Raw genomic sequence first — 24,144 nt, 5'->3', positions numbered from 1 at the left:
TGGATTGGTTAGTGAAATGATTAGGTTTTAAAGCTTTTGATTTTGCTGTAGTTGCACTGGAAATACCAACCATACCACAAGGGGCCAGAAAGGAAATTGTACGTGAAGTCAACTTTATCATCGGCTCTTCTAAATAGTCACCAAAATGGACAGAATTCAAGATTAGACTGATCAGTAAATTACTCACCCCATACTTCAGGGCAAATTTCAGAAAATGGAGGATATGTATGTAAGGGAGGCTGTAGTGGATATGGGCCCTGGAAGAATGGAGCGTATAAATATGGACGATTAAAGTATCATACAATAGCCAACTTTATTCATTGACTGAGACAATTCATACTCTGTGGGTTAAGAAAGGTTACATGAGTGAAGTTCTCATGAGTTAAAGTTGTATACAGTGATAGAACAAGCCACATGGGACAAACACATGCTTTTCCATTCAGGCATATAAAGGATAGATCACAACATGTAACTGAGCAACACCAACAAACAATATGAGCAACCAAAAGTCAAATCACATCTTTCTGCACAAAAAACACCTTTTAAGAACCATTTCTGGATTTGAAGAAACTGAGGTCACAAGACTTTTGTTGCATTTTCTTGGAGTGTTAACATAAGTATTCAGAATTCTCCTCAAATGACTTCTTTCCAAGACCATGTCTGATAATAATTGTAATTAATTTTATTTTTGTTTTAGAAAAATATAACATATACATAAAAGTTCTTTTGAAAATATGGAATCACAAACAAACACATAATTGTCTTTGCACCATATACATACTGGTGCCCTAGGAAGCCAGAAGAATGCATCCTATCTCCAGGACAAGATTTTATAAGCAGTTCTGAGCCATCTGATGTGGGTGATAGGAACCAACTTGAGTACCCAACAGTAGCTTTACAACTGAGTCAAACTCTCATCATGCCAATAGTTATTATACTGTAGAAGATAAAGTTGCGCCATTATTGTTTCTGTCTTCTATCACTGGGAGGTGATGAAATTTCCTATATGATCACTGAAGTATTGAATGCTTCCTATCCTTCTGTGAATAGACTCTCATCATCACTTCTTATTGCAATTGTAAACACAGTTCTCTTAATATGAATGAAGACAACAAAAGATATAGTTGTGTAGAGATGAGTCCAGGTTATGTTAGGGAAAGTTCCATAATGTGATTTATTCTTTAAAAATAAGTTATTTTTACTTTATATTCACGGGTGTTTTGTTTGGATCTAAGTCTGTGTGAGGGTGTTGTGGTCCCTGGAAGAGGACATACAGACAGTTGTGAACTTCCATATTGGTGGTGGGAATTGAAACTGTGTCCTCTGGAAAAACAGCCAGTGTGTTGAATTGCTGGGCCATCTGTCCACAACCCTATTTTTGGATTTTTGAGACAAAATGTCTTAGTTACAATTTCGGCAATGAACCACAAAGACCAAAAAGCATAATGGAGAGGAAATGGTTTATTTGGCCTAAACTTCCATATTGTGAAGGAATTCAGACAGAACCCTAAATGGGGCAGGAACTTGGAATTGATGCAGAGGCCATGCAGTGTAGCTTCTTAACTGGATTATCCTGCATAGCTTGTTCTGCCTATGTTATAGAACAAAGAACAGCTCCATAATCAATCATTAATTAAGAAAATGCCTTAGAGCCAGATCTTATGTAGGTTTCTCAATTGAGTTTCCCTTCTCTCATAACTAGCTTGTTTGTGAAGGTGACATAGGACTGGCCAGTGCAGTTGACCCCTTTTCAACATGACACACAACATGGCACTATTAAGCCGCAACCTCTCCTTTCCTATTCATTTACTGGATACTGCATTAAAAACATAATAGCTTTAATAAAAGTCCAACAATCTTTACAAATTCATATACATTGAAGTTTCTCTTTAAAAATATGCAATCTCACTAAAAATCTATAATCTCTTTTAAAACTTCAAAGCCTTTCAAATATGGCTCATGGAAAAATCAAAATTAAATTAAATACTGTCTCTATACAAGAGGAAGAAGCAAGGCAGTCAAAACATGAAAAAAGCAAAACAAAAGTCTCACTGTATAGATTAACTCAACTTCTAGTAACTGGCATCCATGCAGAATCCTCAGCGATTCTCCAATGGGCTTGGGTCACTTCTTTGGCTTCATCCTCTACAGTACATATAACTTCTAGCTCTTACCACTTTACCACTGTTGATGGTCTTGGTGGACACTCTGTGGTACTGGCATCTCAAAATGATGGATTTTGTGCCTGGTGTTCAAAGCTTTACCTGATTTATAAGGTTCAAGGGGTTTTTCTCTAGGATGTATTATTTCATGCCTGTGAAGATGACTTTATATATAAATGCTCTACCACATTAATAGACCTTCTCTCCCATATGTTTTCTTTCATGTTGTTTAAGAACACTTGGATATGTAAAGGCTTTACCACATTGAATACACTGATAGGGTTTTCTCTACTATGAATTGTTTCACTAGGTGTGACGATGACAGTTGAAAGCAAATGCTTTACAACATTAATTGCTATCATAGACTTTGTCTCCAGTATGATATTTTTATGATTGCAAAGAAGTCCTTTCCATGCAAATTTTTACCACATTGAACATATCCATAGCGTTTCTCTCCAATATGATTTATTTCATGGCTGTGAATATGACTTTTCGATATAAATGCTGTACCACTTTGATTGATTGAGTTCATAGGGTTTCTCTCCATTATAACTTCATTCATGAATGTCAAGAAAACTTTTATGTGTAAAGGCATTACCACATTGATTACATTCATAGGTTTTCTCTCCAAAATGCATTCTTATATGTCTGTGAAAAGAACTTTTCCATGCAAATGATTTACCACATTCATTACATTCATAGGGTTTCTTTCCGACATGAATTCTTTCATGGCTGTGAAGACGACTTTTACGTGTAAAGGATTTACCACATTGATTACAACGATAAGGTTTCTCTCCAGTATGAATTCTTTCATGATTGTGAAGATCACTTTTCCATGCAAATGTTTTACCACATTGATTACATTCATAAGGTTTCTCTCCAGTACGATTTCTTTCATGACAGTAAAGGTGACTTTTATGTGGAAATGTTTTACCACATTGATTACATTCATAGGGTTTCTCTCCATTATGAATTCTTTCATGACTGTGAAGATCAGTTTTATATGTAAATGCTTTACCACATTGATTACATTCATACGGTTTCTCTCCAGTATGAATTCTTTCATGTCTGTGAAGAAGACTTTTCCATGCAAATGCTTTCCCACATTGATTACATTCATAGGGTTTTTCTACACTATGAATTATTTCATGACTGTGAAGGTGACTTTTCCATGCAAAGGTTTTACCACATTGATTACATTCATGGGGTTTCTCTCCAGTATGACTTTTTTCATGTCTGTGAAGAAGACTTTTCCAAGCAAATGCTTTACCACATTGATTACATTCATACGGTTTCTCTCCACTATGAATTCTTTCATGACTGTGCAGATGACTTTTACTTGAAAAGGCTTTACCACATTGATTACATTAATCGGGTTTATTTCCAATATGACTTTTTTCATGATTAAGAAGATGACTTTTTTGTGCAAATGCTTTTCCACATTGATTACATTCATAGGATTTCTCTCCAGTATGACTTCTTTCATATTGTTTAAGAATACTGGGATATGTAAAAGCTTTACCACATTGCTTATCTTCATACTGTTTCATTAAAGCATTAGTTCTGGGTAACTGAATATAACTAAGACATGAGAAAGCTTTAACACTTTGATTATATTCATAAGGTTTAATTTTCAAATGTGTTCTTTGCTGTAACTGTAAAGGGTAATCATATATAAATGTTTTAACAGGTCGTTTACATTCATAGGATTCCTCTTCTTTATGGGTTCTTTTGCATGTTTCAAGATAACTGTGATGGTTCATGCCTTTAGTACAGGGCTCGTAATTATCAGTTCCTTTTCCCATATGAATATTTAAATGTCTTTGAAGAAAACTGGAAGAACTGAGAACTTTACCACACTGATTGCATTCATAACATTTTCCTATAGTGGGATTCACATTACAGGCACAACATGACCCAGTACAGACAGAAAAATTTCCAAGTTCTTTGTACTCATAAGGCTTTTCTCCATTGTAAGTATGTTGGTATAGTTCCAGTGAAGTTGGAAATCCAATTAATTCTACACTTGTTTCATGATCACACTGTCTACTCACAGTGGTAACCACTGCACATCTTTTGATTTTTCTGGGTGAGAGACAGGTACTTATCTTTTTTGCAGATCCATTGTTATCACATGGCTTATATCCAGACTAACAGATGATATACCTGTTAAAAGAAAATAGCAATCAAAAGGTTTTCACACTGCATTCACAAAGTGTAAGTTTTTGATCCTCATAGAGGGATAAGGGTTTCTTCACAAGGACAGCATTCTGAAATCTCATAAACTGCCCCTTAAACTAAACCATGGTAACTTTCTTCAAGTATATGAGTAACACAAGCTTAACTAAAGGACAATTTGCTTATGAACATTTTTTTGGACATACCCTAATCCCCTAATCAATGTGAATGCCTTTCCATTAGTTGAATGGAATGAAACTAAATGGATGCATGGATCTCAGGGAGTTAAGATTGATTTGGTGACATCTGTTAAGACGTTGTTTCTTTGTTTTGTCTCTTACAGGAACACGTTGCAAACACATATCAGCTAATTGAAAGTGAGGTACATGATATTGTAAGAATTTAATAATCATCACAAAGCAGTAGTTATTTGTATGTTGGTTTTCATTAAATGTCAGGGCACTTTAAAAGTTCTTCAGAGACATAAATGTATCTATCACCTTGTACATGAAAATTACCTTCCATGTCTTCTAGAACCTTGACAATGTTCTCCAATATTCGGGTCCTCCCATTTGTAGCCTAAAATATAGTACCAGAAATGAATTATATATTATCAGGAATTATGCAAATTTTGAGTTATTATATTCAGTGAAACTTAGAACCATGCCTAATTTATGTATCACATTCTTCTTTCACAGTTGAAATCACAGTGGAACAAAAATTCCTAAGAAAGGTTTGTACCTGTAAGTTAAAAATTGAAGGAAAACTCACATTCTTACCTATAGCAGTGAGATTATCACAGGTTTCCAGCATCACATCTCTGTAGAGACTCTTCTGGGAAGGATCCAGCAAAGCCCATTCTTCATGGGTGAAGTTCACTTGCACATCCTCATAGGTCATTGTATCCTAAAAGTCACATACACGTATGAAACAGAAATGGTAAGATTGGATGCTCTGAAATGTACACATCAGTGGATTTATATTTACACAATTGTGTGTTGCTTGACAAATTTATTTCTTATCATAGAATTTCAAAGACAATCAGCAAACCATTTTAGAGGGAATTAGAGAAAGAGGATTATAACTCTCATTTCTGATCCCTATGAATACTACATGGCATTGCAAGAGAAATGCTGAGCTATATACAGAGAGAGATATTCAAAAAAAGCAATACCATTGGGTAAACAACAGCACACTTGTTTCAAAATTTCTGATATCAAAAAAGGATGGACAAGATGGGCATGGTGGTGCACACTTTTAATCCCCAAACTCAGGAGGCAGAGACAAGTGAATCTCTGTGATTTCCATGCCAGCCTGGTCAAATGTACATATTGAGACCCTGTCAAACAAAGAAAAACATTGAGCACAAGGGGCTCACTCTAAACTCTCAATGAACTAAACATAGATTCTAAAAATGTACTTGGCTTTCAGAAAACTGGAGTGACTCATTTGAACTATACAGCTAATGTGATATTCCTATGGTAAAATTTCATTTTTATTACGTTACTGACACACATATCAAAATGATTCTCTCAAACATTAGTGACGGAAAGGTTGCTGTTAAACCATAAAAGAAAACAAACAAACAAGCAAAAATCCCAGTAGAATATAAATATGGATCAACAGTTAAGATCACTTTTTACTTTTACAGAGGACCTGCATCAGTACCTAGGACTCAATTGTGGCTACCAATATTTGGAACTCAATTTCAAGACTATCCAGGGCTCTGCTCTGACTTCATTGAACAGCAGGCACACATGGTACACCTGCATATATACAGGAAAAAAGAGTCATGCATGCATTTCAAAAACTAAAAAGAAATATTAAAACAAGCATAAAGATATGCAGAATGTTACACATCTGCAATGTAATGATTCAGAAGAGCTGTATTAATGTCATGAATGCATGTCATCCTGCTGGAAGAAAACGAAATCTCTGCTAAAGTTTAAACTTAAAAACATGGGTAAAGCACATATAGTAAAGCCTAATTCTATCAGCCAAAAATATAAACTAAATATATCAGGGCAGAAAAAAATGTCTTATCAAGGAAAAGCATTTGCTTCTATATTACCTTAAGTTATTCAAGGGTGGAGTGTTATGTTGGAAATGGGGCTGCATGAGAATGAACAGAGCTGCTCAGTTTCAACTACAGAAAGAAGTATAGGGGCCCCCAAACAGCTTGACCACACAGCTACCATGACAGGCTTAGAGGCCCAGATACTGCTTCTGGAAGGCAATGCCCAGATTCCAGGAAAAGCCATGAGCTCACACCACTCAGTGATCCACCCAGGGATGGGGAAAGTACCTAACATCCCAAACATTCCAACCATTAGATAAGGTGGCCAGATGTCCCTGAGTCTAGCACACACCTATTGTTGTTTTATAGATACCCATAGAGAATTGTCAAGAAATCATGGTCCTGAACCCTGCCAATCCCTGTACCCCAACCTTTATGATAAAATCCTACCCTGCCTGGGCTCAGGGCTCTCTGCTCTCACCATTGCATAGGACAGATCTTGAAGAGAATAAAGTCTCTTTGCTTTTACATGTGGGATTTGGCCTCCAGGGTGGTCTTTTGGGGATCCCCATGATCTGGGCATAACATTGATAATTGTTGTTGTAGTAAAAACACTGAACACCCATATCCAGAGACCAACATACTCATGGAAAGCCCCTGATCCTAGAGATACCATTTGCATCCTAAGTAAACCAGAAACCTCAGACAAAGTCTCAAATACATCTGTGTACTTGGGAGATTTTTCATTCAATCTACTATTTGACACAGATCAAGACAGGCTCACATTCAACCCATAATGTAAAATGCCTTTTAGGCTAGTCATAAAGATCCTTATATTCTGTAACCGTCCCCAAACTGTTAGAATGTACAAAGTTCCTTCTGACATTGAGGACAGTTTCTAGAATGTGTTATCTTGTAAAATCAAAAAAGAAATTATAGCTATGTACACTGGCTGGTTTCTAGTGCCAGCTTGACCAGGCTAGAGCCATCAAAGAGGCAGGAACCTCCGTTGAGAAAATGCCTCCATGAGATCCAGCTCTAAGGCATTTTCTCTTTTAGTGATTAATGGAGGAGGGTCCAGTCCATGGTGGGTGGTGCTATCCCAGAGCTGCTGGTCCTAGGTTCTCTAAGAAGGTGGACTGAGCAAGCTATGTGAAGAAAGCCTGTGGGCACCTTCCCTCCACTGCCTCTAATTCAGCTTCTGTGACTCTGGGATCCTGCATTTTTATTTTTTTTATTTATTTTCTATTTATTTTCTTATTTATTTGGTTTTTTGAGACAGGGTTTCTCTGTGTAGCTTTGGAGCCAGTCCTGGAACTCACTCTGTAATCCTCAGACTCACAGAGATCCACCTGCCTCTGCCTCCCCAGTGCTGGGATTAAAGGCGTGCACCACCACCACACAGCTGGGATCCTACATTTTTAAGTTCCTATCCAGACTTCCTTCAGTGATAAACAGCAATGCTGAAGTGTAAGCCAAATAAACCCTTTCCACCCCATTTGCTTTTTGGTCACACTGTCTCATCTCAGCAATGGACGATATTACAAAACACACAAAGGTACAGAATACACATTCCCTTTTCAAGGAAGTGAGAAGAGATTGGGCCAGGCAAGACTAAAACCCTGCTGGGCAAACTCCACACCCTGCAGCTCTGCATCAGACACCTGGGGCTTCAGTTTGAAAAGAATTAGATGGCTCTTTCTCTTTGACACATCTCACACATAAGTAACCTTTGGTTACTTCCACTCCCCGCATGCAGCTATTCATGGCAGGTGTCTCAGGGCTTGTTCATCTCAACATCTAGTGGTCTCAAAATGCAACCCAGTCATCATTGTAGATGAACAGTCACAGTCTCCACATTGGATCCTTGACTCTGACAAACAATTGGCTGTAACAGTACTGAACTGAAAGTACACCCGAAGAATCCATGACCTTTAAATTGTGCATTTTATGAAAATGTGACACATGGATGATGTGTCAACATGGGGTTCAAGTTTTGGATTGACCCTGCCCCACTGGAACAGGTCAGCATTAATTCTGCATGAATTGTTTTTTCTAGGACTAGGACTCTTGTTCCCTTTCCCTTTCTTATTGAGACACTTTACTTGGTGGCACAGTACCCTTGCAACACCTTTTCTATATTTCTCAACAAGAGCCTGTGCCTTCTCTTTAATGTCACTGACCCCCCTGATAATTACAGCCTCTGTTCTAGCCCATGACTGCCTAGTACTGATTTTCTTTCCAAACACACAGGTTTCGTTAATATCTGCCCTCATTGTTGCTCCTTTACTCTACTGTTGTAGGAACTTAGCATAGTCGCTGTATCTGCAGTACCTATTAGAATGAATGACCATTTTTTAGAAGTACTTTTACCTTGAAGAATCCTTATAGAAAGTAGTGATTGTTTTACAGAAGGGACTTTGCAGCCATCCTGTCACTATGATCACAAGATTCCTCAGTATTGCACATAATACATTACAAAAGACTAGAGTCATTGATCCATGTGATCCTCACCTTCCGTACAAAATGTAGATTAGGATTAGGGACTTTGGTATGAGGAAATACTTTGTCTAACTTTCAATATGGCCTGGGAATTGAACCTGGGTCCTCTTGAATATCAGTCAGTGCTCTTAACCACTGGGCCTTCTCCTTCCTCTCTTAATTTAAGATGTCATGTATTATGGCAAGAAGCACAGCCTCACTTGGACTGTCCAGGCCAAGGTCATGGGCAAAGCAAAACAACCACTCAGATGTTTGCGGTTCAGTCCATCAGAAGAAGCTAGAACTTCCTGCTGCCACATAGGCCTTAAAATTTCATCTTGGGAGTGCCTTCTTTCTTCAACTGACCCACATTACACAGTACACCTGACATTTGGTGATCAACAATGTGGGGCAAGGAAAGAAGGGTCCAGACACCCCAATACTGGAGGTAACATATGCCAATAGTAGTGAGAGAGACTCCAGCATAGGGCAGGGATATAGAGAATTTAAATTCTCAATCTCAGTGGTTTCAACAATAAATTAGCTCCTGGGACAAAGGATAAATCAAGGAATAAGAATCTTTCCAGGAGAGAAAGAAAAGAAACGAAGTTTAAAAATGTACCTTCACAATAGAGAAAGGTGAAGGAAAGGAAATATGAAAAGGAAATTTCAGGATGGAAAAGGAGAAATGTTTAATCAAGAAAAGAGGGTTTTCCTAGTAGAAGAAAGGGAAATGTTGAATAAAGTGCCTATAAAGGAAAAACAAAGCAAAGAAAAAAGCCTCTTCAAGGAGAAACAGAGGAAGAAACAAAGGCTTTTCTGACAATAGTAAAAAAAACTAAAGATTTCTGTAACTGAGAGCTGTACTCTACCTATCATCTCCTATAGAGACAGGCTGGGTGGGCATCACTGATGCAGCCTGAGCAAGCACACACAGCCAGTCCAGTGCTTAGAATTTCCTTGTTTGCTTAATTTTGGTTTAAATGTTGGTTTGTTTTTTTTTTTCCCCTCAGAGCGGGAATAACTCAATATTAAAGGTCCCTTTGTGGCAAATGTTTTATTTTTCTCTAGTAATGAATATAACTCATCAATGGTCCCTTCAAGGGAAAAAGCAAGAATGAAAACAAGCCCAACTTCTAGTAAAACATAATTGCAGATAGGAGATGAAGGAGTAAGTCAATGCTGTTTGAATTTCCAAAGGTATTAGTCATTCATTGCATGGAACTTGTTCTCTTCTCTTTATTATTTAAGTGATGTTTGCATGAACGTTTATTTTTCATAATAAATAAATTAAAAACAAAATTTGTGATTTTGAACTATATTATCATATGCTCTTGTCTGTTTATCATTACTGATAATTTGGCTTTTCTTATTAAGTTCCTTTCTGGAAATGCTTGATTAAATCATTTAAAAATGTAATGCTGTAAACAGAACAGGCTGCCAGCTTATTAAATAATGTGTTTACTAAGTTAAAAATTCATAAAATATAATCTCTTACTGATAGCCTAGAAAAGTTGTTTTTCCACTAAATAAAATACAGAAAAATTGTTTGTTCCACACTGGTAATAATTGACAAGTTGCATTGTCACGTTACTTGGGATCTATTAAAAGTATCCCTTTTTAAAATTTTATTAAAATACTCTGCAAATATTGCCTAAAGTTACTTAAAATCCTATAGAAACTGTTTTTACTGCTTTAATAGATGGCTTATGTAAAAAACACTATGCAAATAGAAGCCGTGTTAGAATTGCTCGATTACCTTAACTAAAAAAAAATTGCAGGCACTTGAGCAACTGATACAGGAACAGTTAGATGCTATACACAGTAAGGAAAGTATAAGTGCTTGTAATTCTCCTATATTTGTAATAAAAAGAAATCTGGAAAATGGAAAACGTTAACTGACTTGAGAGCTTTAAACAGAGTAATTCAACCCATAGATCCTTTCAAGCCTCGAATTCCTTTACCTTCTTTATTACGTAAAGCATGGCCTATAATAGTTGTTCATGCAAAAGATTGCTTCTTTACTACTTCTTTACAAGAACAGTACAGAGAAAAATTTGCTTTTGCCATTCCTACTTATAACAATGCTCAGCCAATAAAGTGATTAATTAAAAGATTCTTCACCAGGGAATGTTAGATAATGCAACACTATGTCAATATTTTGTAAATCAACCACTAGAAGTAGTTCCTAAACAATTTACTCTGTCTATTATTTATCATTATATGCATGATTTCTTAATAGCTGCCTCTAATATTGATATCCTTGAAAAGGTGTTTGCTGTGGTACGAAAGATCTTACTTTATTAGCGATTACAAACTGCTCCTAAAAATTTCAACCACGGGATTCTCTTAGGTATCTAGGATTTATATTGAGTAAACAAAAAATTCAGCTTCAAAAGGTATAGATTAGAAGACAGCAATTATACAAACTTAATGATTTTCAGAAATTATTGGGAATATTAATTGGTTGCAGTCTACCATTGGATTGTCTACTTAAGAATTAAGTAATTTGTTTCAAAATTTGCAAAGTGACACAGATTTAAATAGACCAAGGCATTTAACAGTTGAGACAGAAGAGAAGCTGACCCATGTAAAACAAACATACAGAGTGACTATATAGATGGATTAGATTTCACAAATGAGTATATTTTGGTAATTTGCCTTTCTACCCATTCCCCTATTGGGCATATTATGCAAATGGAAGATAATATTTTAGAATGGATATTTTTAGCTCATAAACAGAGTAAAAAGTTAAAAAACTACAGAGAAAAGATTTCTGAATTAATTATAAGAAGAACAAGACTTCATCAATTGTGAGGAATGGATGCAGCTGAAATTGTACTACCTTATACTAATGTAGAAATTATGCAATTATGAATAATTAATGATGACTGGAAAATATCCTGTAGTAATTATTTAAGAGAAATTAATAATAAATACCCTAAAAGTAAAAGACTTCAATTCATAAAAATAACTGAATGGGTTCTTCCCAGCATGGTGAGTCAAATGCCTATTTCTGGAGTGTTTACATTCTGTGCTGACACAAGCAAATTAGAAATGGCTGGTTATAATGCAGGAAACGTCAGAAAAGTAATTCAAAGTCCACATGCTCCAGTTCAAAAATCAGAGTTGTATGCTATTCTAATGGTTTTATTAGACTTAAATAACTCTCAATATAATTACTGATTCTCTGTAGTCAGAAGTTTTCCTGTGTCCCATCAGGTGTAGAGCATGCATTAAATGTAGCAAATCAAGTCACAGAATAGAAAAAAAAAATGCCTTTCACCTCAACTGCTGCCAAGATCCTGTCCAGACTGTGGAGAAGCAGGACACTGAGGGATTGATTTCCCTGCTTGGCCAAGACAAGACACCTGCATGTTCCTGGGGAAAGAGTGCTGCTGCTGTATCAAGGAATCTGGCCTGGGCGGAAACTAATTTTGAGCCACTCCACAAACTGTCTGAAAAACTTCATCACTATGACCAGGGCACATCTCCATTGCATTCATTCTGGCGGTCTTCACTCTTCCCACAGCTAGCCCTGTTCATAGGGCCAGTGGTAATAATCTATTTTTTTTTCTCCTATCAAGTCTGATAAGATTTATTACATTAGCCGCAGAGGATATCCAATAACCATGGACCCAAAACTCTGCTACTGTTGCAACAGCCTGAGTAGCCCTTCATAAAAAAACTTAAATTGCTGAATTTGTTAGAGACTGGCATGAGCATTTACAAAACTTTGGGCTCAGCAAAATTAAATAGATGATTTACAACAAGAAACTAAGGAAACCTTTTCAGTTAAGTTACCTAACGCGTCTGAAATGGATGTCATGTTATGCCTTGCAGATAGCATACATTCATTTAACACTATGAATCATTTTGATAAGTTTCTTATTCTGGCAATTGTTATGCTTGGTTTTACTATAGTAATTTTAACACTTTTCAAATATATTGTGACTTATGTACATGAACTATCTTCACTGTGCAGCTGCATAACCTTCAATGTAATTAGATTAGCTAAAACAAAAGGGGGGAAATGTAGGAATTTAGCAGTCACTGTATCTGGGGTAATATTTGAATGAACAACCAGTTCTCAGGAATACTTTGACCTTCAAGAATTCTTATGGAAAACAGTGACTGTTTTGCTGAAAGGGCTTTGCACCCATCCTCTAACTTTGGTCACAACATGTCTCAAGCACACCTGGGCCTCTTGTATTATGGGTATTGAAAATAATACAGGACTAGAGTCATAGAGGCTCTCCTTCAGTCACACATGTAAATTAAGACAGTCTACGACTCTTTAATTTAGCTGTACTTGTTTTCACAGGATACAGGAACAATACATACAGACAATATGCCAAAATACTACACAAAGCATCTATCCTAATTACTGTTGCTGTGAGGAAACACAATGACCAAAGTGACAGTTATAATTCAAGGCTTTTTATGATGGGACATGATTACACAGACAGAGGATTAGTCCATTATCATCATGAATGGCAGCATCAAGGTGGGCAAGCATGGGGCTGAGACCAATATCCTGATACAGACAGGCAACCCGAAAGAAACCTTGCTTTGGCTTTTGAAACCACAAAGCAAACCTACAGTGATACACTTTAACAAACAAAGAAGGTAAAAATACCAGGAGGAGAATGCTTGGCTTCCACATGTACAATTTGTGGTTAAGACTCATGGATGGACTCAACTTAAGCCACAGAATTCTTTCCTCTATTACTTGGTTGTATGGAGCCTACATGTCCAAGCCACAGGTACCATCTCCTCCTATGTTCATGGAATCTAATTAAAATGTACTTTTAAAAGAACAGGTACAACAGGGCACATTTAAACCTTGAGAAGTGTGGGTACCACCAGGTCTTGTGTCTGATGGAGGAGGGAACTGTCATAGCAGGCAGCTGGGCCATCCTTGCCAACAAAGAATCCCTGTGGTTTGCTGCCCACTTGCCTATTATGTCAATGTTGGGAAAACACAGAATTTATAGACTTAACAGAAGTTGAATATAAAGTGTAATATATGCTATCAACAATATTAAACTGATGGCAAAAGGACATCATGAATGTAAAAAACGATCAAGATTGAATATATAATACACTAAAGACATCATCCGACTTCAAAACTTCAACTACCATAAAGATTGTACTGTCTGGGAAAGAATAAAGAGATAACAGAACTTTAGAGCAAACAGACATAAGAACACAACTGAAATACAGTCACTGTTGACAAATGAGAGCAGGATACCCAGTATGGCCTTACTAACATAAGTGTCTGGAACACTGTGTCTTTTATATGCTAATGTATTAATAACACAGATTTTAAGAACTGTGCAAAATTAACTCCAGTAAAATCTTAACACTGCATGGTAAGTGGGAAGGACAGAACTTCAAGAAGTCCCCAGAGAAACTAGGGCTTTGAGAGATAGCAACTCTGCCTTCCATGGAGACAATAAAATCAGGAGAGTTGTGCTCATGGCATGGTGAGGTCAAAAATAAGCATTTTTCCTCACAAAGGCTCCTGTGCCTAATGCTTTGAGGGAAGGCATGACCGGAACTCAAGCAGCCCAGGAACTTGGAAGCAGGAGGTGATACAGAGGCCATAGAAGGTGCTGCTTACTAACCTGCTCACCATCCATGGCTTGCTCAGCTTAATTTTTAATAGAACCCAGGACCACCAGCTCATGGGAGACCTCATCCCCCATGAATTGTAAAACTTCCCAATTGTAAAACCTCAGTCAGACCCCCCACTCTTTTCCCTACAAAGAGAAGCTTAAACCAGGATATATTAGTTTAGATAAAATTCAGGCCAGTTTCAGGTTCCCAGATGGTGATATCAAGTACAAAATCAGGATGTTCAGCCACCTGGTGGGACTAATTGGCCATAAATGATCCCAACTCTGGAGACAGCTCGTAAAGCTCCTGACATAGTGGCTGAACAGATGAAAGATGAAAGACTGGGGAAAAGAAAAGAACTGATACTAATGGGGGGGGTAGAAAAAGAATTCTGTGGTTTATGCCTATAAAAAGCTAGCCTCACAAAGAAAGAGAAACTCCTCCCTGCCTCACTGTATTGGATGTAGGAAGGAGTTCCCTGCCTAGGCTTCTGTCTATAGAATAAACCTTGCTGTTGCATTCTGGACATCCTCAGTCTTTGGTGGTCTCTTTGGGGTTGATATCTGGGCATAACGCAATCAATTACTAAGTACAGAAATGCCGTATATGCTTGCCTACATCTAGATCTTATGGAAGCATTTCCTTCATTGAGGCTCCCTCCTCTCAGATGACTCTAGCTGGTGTCAAGTTAACATAAGACTGTCACGCACTCCGATGATTGACATTAAGTGGCTTAAATGGGAACACAGACGAGTGACTTCTCAAGTTGGGGAGAACAGAAAGGAGCTGCCAGAGCCTAAGTCCTGCTGGATTGAACTCCTGGAGCAAGAGAAGTGTACATGCATTCTGCTGTTAGTACTTCTGTTTGATTAGGAAGTCTTTACCCAAACTCTTCAGGAGATTTTTAAGCAATATATCAAGCCGATTAGGTGGCACACGCATGTTATCTCAGCATCCAGACTAGCATGGGCTGCACAGGGAGGTTCAGGAGATCAGGGACAGCAAAGACGAATTCTGATTCAAGCAAGATTTTTTTCTGAGGTGCTAGGATGGGATCCAGAGCTTTCACATGCTTGGTCAGGTATTGTACCCCTGTCCTACATCCCCCAAACCCTTCTTCCATGCATGGTGACTTAAGGGTTGCAAACATGTGGAAGACAGAGAAAAATTGTCAGAGTCATTTTTTTCATCAGGTGGGTCCGGGGGATAGAAGCAAGGCTTCAGGCTCAGAAGCAAGCACCTTAATTACTTGTAGGTCTTCTACTTTCATTGGGTATGACATCTTTTTGTGGTGTTGCTTCAGGAACAAAGTCTGCTCATGCAGTCCTGACTGGTCTGGATCTCTATGCCAACTCTAACAAAAATTTGCTTCCTTCCTTCTACCTCTGCCACCTGAGTCCTGATATTACACTGTGCTCCACCACACACACCTTGGTTTGTTTCGGGTGGAAATAGTCTCAAGTAGCTCAGGTTGGCCTCAAGTTCAGTAAATAGCTGAGGGTCTTCTTCCATTTTCATCTCTACAAAGACACATTCTCCAGGTAGTGATATTTAAATAGTAAACAGTGAGGCTGGGTACAGTGACATACACTTTTAATATTAGCACCAGGGAGCCACAGGCAAACATGCTCTATATACTAAATTCCAGGCATGTGAGCATGAATTAGTAAGATCTTTCCAGGAAAGAAAAAACAAAACAAACAAACAAACAAACAAAAAACCAGCACTGAGAATAATTTTTAGGCTTGATTGTTTCTCAATATTTAATTCAATGTTCTCACTTCAGGCAATATTCAGGAGCATGATGAGCCACACTTCTTACTTAGAAGCACAGTGTATAAGGTAGGCTAACTACCAGAACAGGCCTGCATTTTGTCCTACAATTTCCCCCTCTAAGTCATTTCATTTTCCTGAGTGCAGAGCCTCATGATCAACAACCAGGATATGCCAACCGTATCAATACAACTAAAAAGGTCATGGCATAGTTAAAGGAATCACACTGCCATTGACAACCTCCCTGGAAACAGTTCCTTCTGCTCCCTTACTGAAACCTCCTTTAAATACTTAGGCACATTGGCATGAAGATGATCTTGAAGCATGTAGTGAGGAATTCTATAATCTACATAACCTTAAATTCCCTTCATTTCCTGATGAGGACATATGCGAACCTATGAAAATGCTAACTTTACAAACTAGGCAAGCTAGAACATAACAGGAAAAAGGAATTCATTTGCCAATTCTTTCTCAGCCTCATGAGCTGCTCTTGGTATTTCCAGTGGAATTTCATCAAAATCAAAATGTCTAATACCTAATTTTGCACCAAACAATTTATTTAAGCTCTACTATGGGACAGCATTGAAGAATCCTTTTACATTATCTTAAGAGGAATAAAAGAACTAGTGCTATTTGAATCCAGACTAAAAATGACTACTCATTTCTACCTAAATGTGGAAAATGGAAGGTAGAGTCACATGCCAATGGTGATTATATAATGCCCGGACAATTATTGATAGCTCAAGGATGGGTCACAGTAGCAAGCAGTACCATTGTCACAACTGTTCACAATTGTACACAACTGTTAAAAAGACTAGAATGCAAAAGATGATCAGTGGCTGAAGATGGTTTTCCCTTACCAAGTGATTTTTCTGGGGCAAAGTATCTTCACATTACAGCACATGGAGTATCTGGTCATTTCAAAGTATAAATTTATGTTTCTTTGTAGAATCTTACTTGTGAACATTAAGACAGCCATGAGGACTATGGCCAGAACTCTATAAGAACTCTTGCTCATTTGAGGGTATCAAGTAGCACTGAGTGGGTGTGATTTGAGTACCAGGTTTATGTCATTAAAAACTAAAGTTAAACCAGCAGTGGTGATACACGCCTTTAATCCCAGCCATAGGCAGGCAGAGGCAGGTGGATCTCTGTGAGTTCAAGGCCAGCCTGTTCTACAGAGCAAGATCCAGGACAGGCACCAAAACTACAGAGAAATGCTTTCTCAAAACAAAACAAAAACAAACAAACAAAAAGTAAAATTAAGTAAAACCATCTTCCAAGGGTACTGGCTCACCAGCTTCAGAAACCTGCAGTAGCTGCAGAGAAGGCTGAGTTGTCAAGACTATGCTGCTCTTGCAGACAACCTGAGTCTGGTGCCCAACACCCAGCATGGTTGTCTCCCATGCCTACAGCTCCAACAGATCTGACCCTTCTTCTGGGGTGAGAGGGAAGTTGGCAAGCATATACATTGATGAAGGTAGGGAAAAGGAGGATAGGAGGGATGGGAAACTAGTTGGTATGTAAAATAAATGCAAAAAATTTAATAAAAAAAAAAGAACAGCAAAAGCAAATGAAAGCTAAAAAAGAAACAGGCAATGAACATGATACATTTACTTGAGATCTAGAAGGCAATTATTTACTTAAAACCCACCAGCTTATAACAGTTTATGTAAACATTACATATATGTTATAAATATGGCTAGATATGGTAGCTTAGGCCTTTCATTCTAGACCTCAGGAGGCAGAGACAGATGGATCTGAGATCTAGGCCAGCTAAGATACACAGTGAGACATACACACACACACACACACACACACACACACACACACACACACACACAAACACACACTCTGCTGCAGGCTACAGGAATATATCCTAAGAATTCAGCTGGTTTTGACCAAGTCACTACCTGGAGGGATCAAGAATTTCCTCCAGAGGAAGCCAAATTCCAAGGAGCTTTTGGTGTTATTTGGCTTGTTATATATCAGCTGTCTTCTGATATGAAAATCATGTGTGCCTTCATAGTTTTCCCAATTGACTTTTCCCTAAGAAGGGCTAACAGTGTGTACTGATCATTCTCTGTACATGCACATTCCAGGAATTTGGAGAACAGCCTCAGGAAAGGCTTTCTCTGAAATCAGATACCTCCCTTAGCCACTTTCAAGGACTACAGGAAACACCTCACAGGTTGTCAACCAACTTTCAAGGACTAACAGTGATAACAGCCAACATATAAGCCTCCCAATTTAAGGTAAATTCCACAAGGACACATTGCCTAGGTCAGGTGGACGTTTAGTAATAGCTTTACACAATTAGGCTTGGAACTTCCCTTCATATACTTGGACTTCCAGGACACGGGACAGAGAAGACAAAAGAGAATGGAAGAACTAGATGGGTAAGAACTTGAGAGGAACAAACTGAGATGGGGAAGAACTACATTGAAGGGCTAGAAGAAAGTACTAGAGGTATGAGATGGAAGATGAGGAGGAGCCAGATGGGGAAGAACAAGATGTGGAAGAACAAGACGAGAGAGAAGGAGAGATGGGAGAGGAGCTCATATAGGAAAGAACTAGATGGATGACACTCTAGAAGGGGCAGAACTAGATGAAGGGATTAAGATAGAACCTGGAGGGGACAAAGATAAATGTAAAGAGTAATTGGGCAAGAAAGGAGCTAAATGTGAGAGCAGAATATAAGCTTGTAACTGACACAGAATAATAAAGTATATGGACCAAGGAATTTCATGTACATAGATTCATTATTTTTCGTCAAAGATTAATTATCAGCTGGTTGTAGATTCTTCCTGGACCCTGGGAGGAAACTATCAGGGGCTGAATCCCCATAGTCCCAATTAAAACACACACACACACACACACACACACACACACACACACACACAAACACACACACACACATGTATGTATATATGGAATAGAGTTGACAACAGTCTTCGCTCTACGGAGACAAGTTTCTTGAATGTAATTTTTGAAGATTAATAGTGTATCATGTTAATTTATTTTTCTCATATAGATCATCATAATTGTTTGCATGCTTTTATATTGATAAAAGATTCAACTTTTAAATGTTGGAGAAAGTAAAACTGTGGTTTTAAAATTAAAGATTTAATACTTGGATTTTTGGTTGAAGAGATGGCTCAGCTGTTAAGAGAACATACTGCTTATTTGCAGGGAACTCAAGATTAATTCCATAACCTATACCAGGCAAAAAAGCTTGACACACACACACAAAAAAAACCAAAAAAACAAAAAAACAAAACAAAAAAACAAAAAAAAAAAAACAGACAAAAAGGTACAGAGACATAACTTTCTTTAAGGTTTTTTGAGATGGATTCTCACCATGCAGTACTAGGTGGCCTAGAACTCCCTATGTGCTGTAGGACAAAGAATAAAGATATCAATAGAACATGAGAGAAAACTTTTAAAAGATACAATTAATATAGAGTCAATTTTGACTTACAAGGCCAGGAAACCCAGCATGCCTGACCTTACTGACACAAGTGAATGGACTACCTTGCAAACATGTTAATGACACAAAATCACGCTCTGCACAGAATTAACTGCAGAAGGATCCTACACCCGAATATTCAGTGCCACTAGAGTAACCAGGGCTCTGTGAGTTAACAATCTTCCTTCCACTGGGCCTGACACAAGGGGCGCATGTGGGCGCACTACACGCTGATGTCACAATAAGTAAATACCCAAGCACAGTGCCCACATCCCCGTGTTGTGAGCCCCCGCCGCCGCCACTGTGGCATATGCAAGTTATTCAGAGGCTGCAGGACTTCGGAGCTGCAGGAACAGCAGGGAACTCAGACCTACAGGGCCGCCGCCTTTGTTGGTTCCAACAGCCACGGGATCCACCCCGCACCCGCGACTCCTCCCCCCGTGGGGACGGCGGGCCCTCACTCACCATAGCGGATTCCGAACTCGCCCTGCTCTCCTCACAGCTCCAGGCAGCGGGTCACAGCGCAGCACAAGAAATGAGAGTCTCACTCAGCCTCGGAAACGCCAAGCCAGAAGAATGGGAGACAGGAAATACCCACCCTATTCGGACTGGAGGCCCTGATTGGCTAGTGTGTCCTGAGTGACAGGAACACCTCCCCTAAGGACAGAGTACCTTGAAGGGACACAGCACAGAGGTTCCCAGCCCTGGCTTCTGCCTTAAGGCCCAGAGCTGTCCCTGACAGGCTGAGATTGGCTTTGCTGCAAAATTTGGACTGGACTGCAAGGTCGTCCCTGTACCTTTCCTGCACTCAGATACGCACTTCTTCGTCCTGGACACAGGGTGATAGGTCTCAAACCAGGGACAAATGGCTGAGGCGCCTAAACCATTTCCAAGCAAGACATTGTCTGCCAGATTCTACCTGCAACCCTCAGCCCCTACCTGTTACAGGGTAGGGCTGGCAAGACCCGCCCACTGCCCAGAACTTCTCCAGCCCAGGGGCTGGGCTGCATTTCCCTACATAAACCAACCATTAAGGTAACCTGGATTTCCCCCCTCTACCCTTTAGCTTCCTGAACTCTTGGTCTGTCTCTCCTCTCCCCTAGCTCCTCTTCTCACGTTGTTTAAGCTCATGTACGCTCTGAACTTCCCCAAATGCCCTGCCTTTCCCTGCAATCAGCCTTTTATCTAAAAAAATTTTCTCCTCCACCATACCTAGTAGCAGTCATGTCCTTTCCTTTTTTATTTCTTAGAACCTCCATATTCTTATGTCAAACCCAGGGCAGGCCACCCCTTCCTGGGACTATGCAAGTGAGCTACTCAGGGACCTTCTTTCTGGGCAGGTGAAATGTCATTTCACTCCTTTCCCATCTCTGTTATGCTTCTAGGCCTGTGTCACCAGCACCTGAAACACTGACTACAGGAAGTTGTAGTGGGTAGCCATCCCAGCATTGGCCTGGAAGTTCCAACCCCCACTGAGGCTTTGGTAATGGTCACGCCCACAAGGCGGGGCAGAGGAGGAAGCGGAAGACGAAGGATCGGGAAGTACTCACTCTCTTGGTTCCCGGACTCTGGACGCTGGAGGTAGACCGAGCAGAGTTCTCCAGAGAACAACGCCGGATTGTGCTATACCCTTGCCAGACCCTGTAACCTACCCCCTCATTTGTAAGTACCCCACAAAATAAACCTCCCTTTTAACTACGTGGAGTGGCCTTAATAATTTCACCAATATCTGGCGCTCACGTGGGGCAAATTCCAAAGGCCCAGGCGGCTCCCTCCCTTAGCCTCCTCCCCGGCTGGCGGGTACCTAAACCCGCCTGCAAAGTTCCATTTAACCAGGGACGCCTACACGGTTCCATTCCCGAAAAAGGGTGCAGTTTGTCCTGTCTCAGTTCCCTAGCTTAGCCCCTAGACCAGCGAAAACCGCTGTAAGTGAGGCATTCCCACTCCTCCCTGAGTGCCGGCTCCCCGCCATCTTGGCTCCTGCCTTCAGCTGCCGCCAGCCAAGGTTGCCAGCAGGCCTTGCTTTGGAGCTATACCAACGCCTCCTGCTGGCTGAAGAGTGCTACTGCACCTCCCAAAACCACGGAAAGGTAAGCTTCTTTCAAGTAAAAGTACCTGATAATTTTACAACTTAAAAACGACTAACAAATTTTGAGTAATTCTTGTAATATGGCTGACAACATTACCTCACAAGAATTTAATAACCTTTTGCCTGTATGATGAATGACATTTTCCTGGAAATATACGACCTCCCTAAGACATATCTGGCCTGTACCATTTTGACATTCATTGTAATAATTCACACAGTGTTCAAACACTGGTTTAATAATAAGAACAAAGATGAGTCATTATTGGGACTGATACAGGCTTTAAAAGATAACAATGAAGGCTTACAGAAAAAGATTCTCTTTCTGGAATCTGCTAACCAGGATTTACAGGCTTTAAAAGTTAGCAATGAAGGCTTACAGAAAAAGATTCTGTCTATGGAATCTGCTGACCAGGACTTACATAAAAAGATTCTCCTTCTGGAATCTGCTAACCAGGAATTACAGGTTTTAAAAGATAACAATGAAGGCTTACAGAAAAAGATTCTCTTTCTGGAATCTGCTAACCAGGAATTACAGGTTTTAAAAGATAGCAATGAAGGCTTACATAAAAAGATTCTCTCTCTGGAATCTGCTAATCAGGATTTACAGGTTTTAAAAGATAGCAATGAAGGCTTACAGAAAAAGATTCTTTCTCTGGAATCTGCTGGCCAGGACTTACATAAAAAGATTCTCTCTTTGGAATCTGCTAACCAGAATTTACAAAACAAGCTTGTACCCAAAATTGCTTTATTGATAATAAATATGAGTATTTAATGGATAGAACACTAACTCTCCAGAGTGAAGTTGTAGCTACTCAGACAATATATAAGGAAGAAAAATTATCATTACTTGATAAGATAAGGTCCATAGAATCATGTGTTTCAGAAGAACATAAAAACTTCCATGATTCCATGAAAAATCTGGAATCCCTACAAGAGAGGAGGTTTACTCCCTGGAACAGACCCTAGGTGCTCGTTTACAAGCCCTGGAGGAAACTCTAAATAAACATGACAAGGGACCTAATAAGCAGAAGGGCAAGACCATACAGGGTTGTAACATCTCCAAATGGCTCTCATACAATGGCTTATCCTGTTATCATCCATGAAGAAGCCAGCAGATGACACACACCCCGAGCCATATACGACATATACATTACAACCAATTTCAACAAGGGACTTTAAAAATATAAAGGAAGCAGTAGTTACATATGGGATACACTCCACATACGTAAAACAGATGTTAAATTCATGGTCTACCTCACATAGAATCATTCCAGATGACTGGCATCAGTTAATTTCAGCTGTTCTAGAATATAGCCAGCAGTTACAGTGGAAAAGCTGGTTGAGAGAAGAGGCAAGAAATTTAGAACAACAAGGTAAACTCAGAGGTTTTGAGATCTCCCAAGATCAAATACTTGGTGAGGGATGTTTCGCTGACAGGAATGTACAAGCCATTTATGATGAGCATACAATATCCCTATGCCGTACAGCAGCTCTAAATGCTTGGGAAAAAATTCCAGAACCTGGAAAAGCAACTGAGGTATACACAAAGATATTTCAGGGACCACATGAATCCTTCACTGATTTTTTACAAAGGCTGAACACAGCTATAACAAAAGCTGTATCAGATAAAGAATTAAGAAAAGTATTAACTGAGTCCTTGGCATTCGACAATGCTAATGCAGAATGCAAAAGAATACTTACACCATTAAAGATCAGATCAGCTCCTTTGGAAGAATGGATTCAGTATACTAATAGTGTTGAATCTCTTAACTACAGTAATGAGGCTTGGATAGGAGAGACAAATCCCAGGGGTGTAAGAAGGCCCCGTGGTACCAAATGTTTTAAATGTGGTACACCAGGTCATATAAGTAAAAACTGTACATGGGGTAATCCTAGAAGTAATACTCCTTCTAGGAATAGCCTAAACAGAAGACCCCAACTACCTCCTGGATTATGTAGAAGATGTGGCAAAGGCCGACATTGGACCAGTGAGTGCAGATCAAAAATAGATATACGAGGCAACCCTTTAGTAGCGGGAAACGCCTCAGGGGGCCTCTTGCAGGCCCCCAAATCAAATGTGGTAAGAACATTCCCAGCTACTGTGGAAGACATTCCTCTCCAGGACAACTGAATAAACCAATGTCTAATTTAAAAACGGATACTGCAATGGATGATAAAACAGCTCTGATAGATGAATCACAGTTTACAAAGAACACAATAAAAACAAATATTTTGGCAGACTTCCATAAATGAACAAAGGCCAAAGCTTAGAATTCGAATTAATGGCTTGGTTCTGGAGGGCCTGGTAGACACAGGTGCGGATGTGACTGTAATTACACCAAAATCAGGATTC

General features: G+C 39.2%; 2 protein-coding genes across 3 annotated transcripts in view; both read right to left on the bottom strand.

Annotated features, from left to right (window-relative positions):
• Positions 1-1,996: 1,996 nt before the first annotated feature.
• LOC118571897 (zinc finger protein OZF-like) lies at positions 1,997-4,312 on the bottom strand (the record flags this gene model as incomplete). The annotated part of the gene is given in 1 exon segment (XM_036171232.1): positions 1,997-4,312. A coding segment is annotated over 1 exon segment (1,596 nt), but the record flags the coding sequence as incomplete, so codon positions are not given.
• Positions 4,267-24,144, bottom strand: part of LOC118571781 (zinc finger protein 431-like) — a 44,018-nt gene continuing 24,140 nt past the window's right edge. Inside the window, exons 2-4 of one of the 2 annotated variants that reach the window (XM_036171042.1) lie at positions 5,120-5,246; positions 4,859-4,919; positions 4,267-4,328 (exon numbers count right to left, since the gene is read on the bottom strand). In XM_036171042.1, coding sequence (XP_036026935.1) covers positions 4,313-4,328; positions 4,859-4,919; positions 5,120-5,246 — 204 coding nt within the window. In that variant the 3' untranslated portion in view covers positions 4,267-4,312. Of the gene's footprint in view, positions 4,329-4,854; positions 4,920-5,119; positions 5,247-24,144 lie in introns of those variants that run through there. The other variant, XM_036171043.1, reaches the window with a different exon arrangement.

The sequence above is a fragment of the Onychomys torridus genome, chromosome 21 (genome assembly GCF_903995425.1).
Source record: "Onychomys torridus chromosome 21, mOncTor1.1, whole genome shotgun sequence".
In the NCBI taxonomy this organism is placed as follows: domain Eukaryota; kingdom Metazoa; phylum Chordata; class Mammalia; order Rodentia; family Cricetidae; genus Onychomys; species Onychomys torridus.
This window is presented reverse-complemented; position numbering and strand designations above follow the sequence as displayed.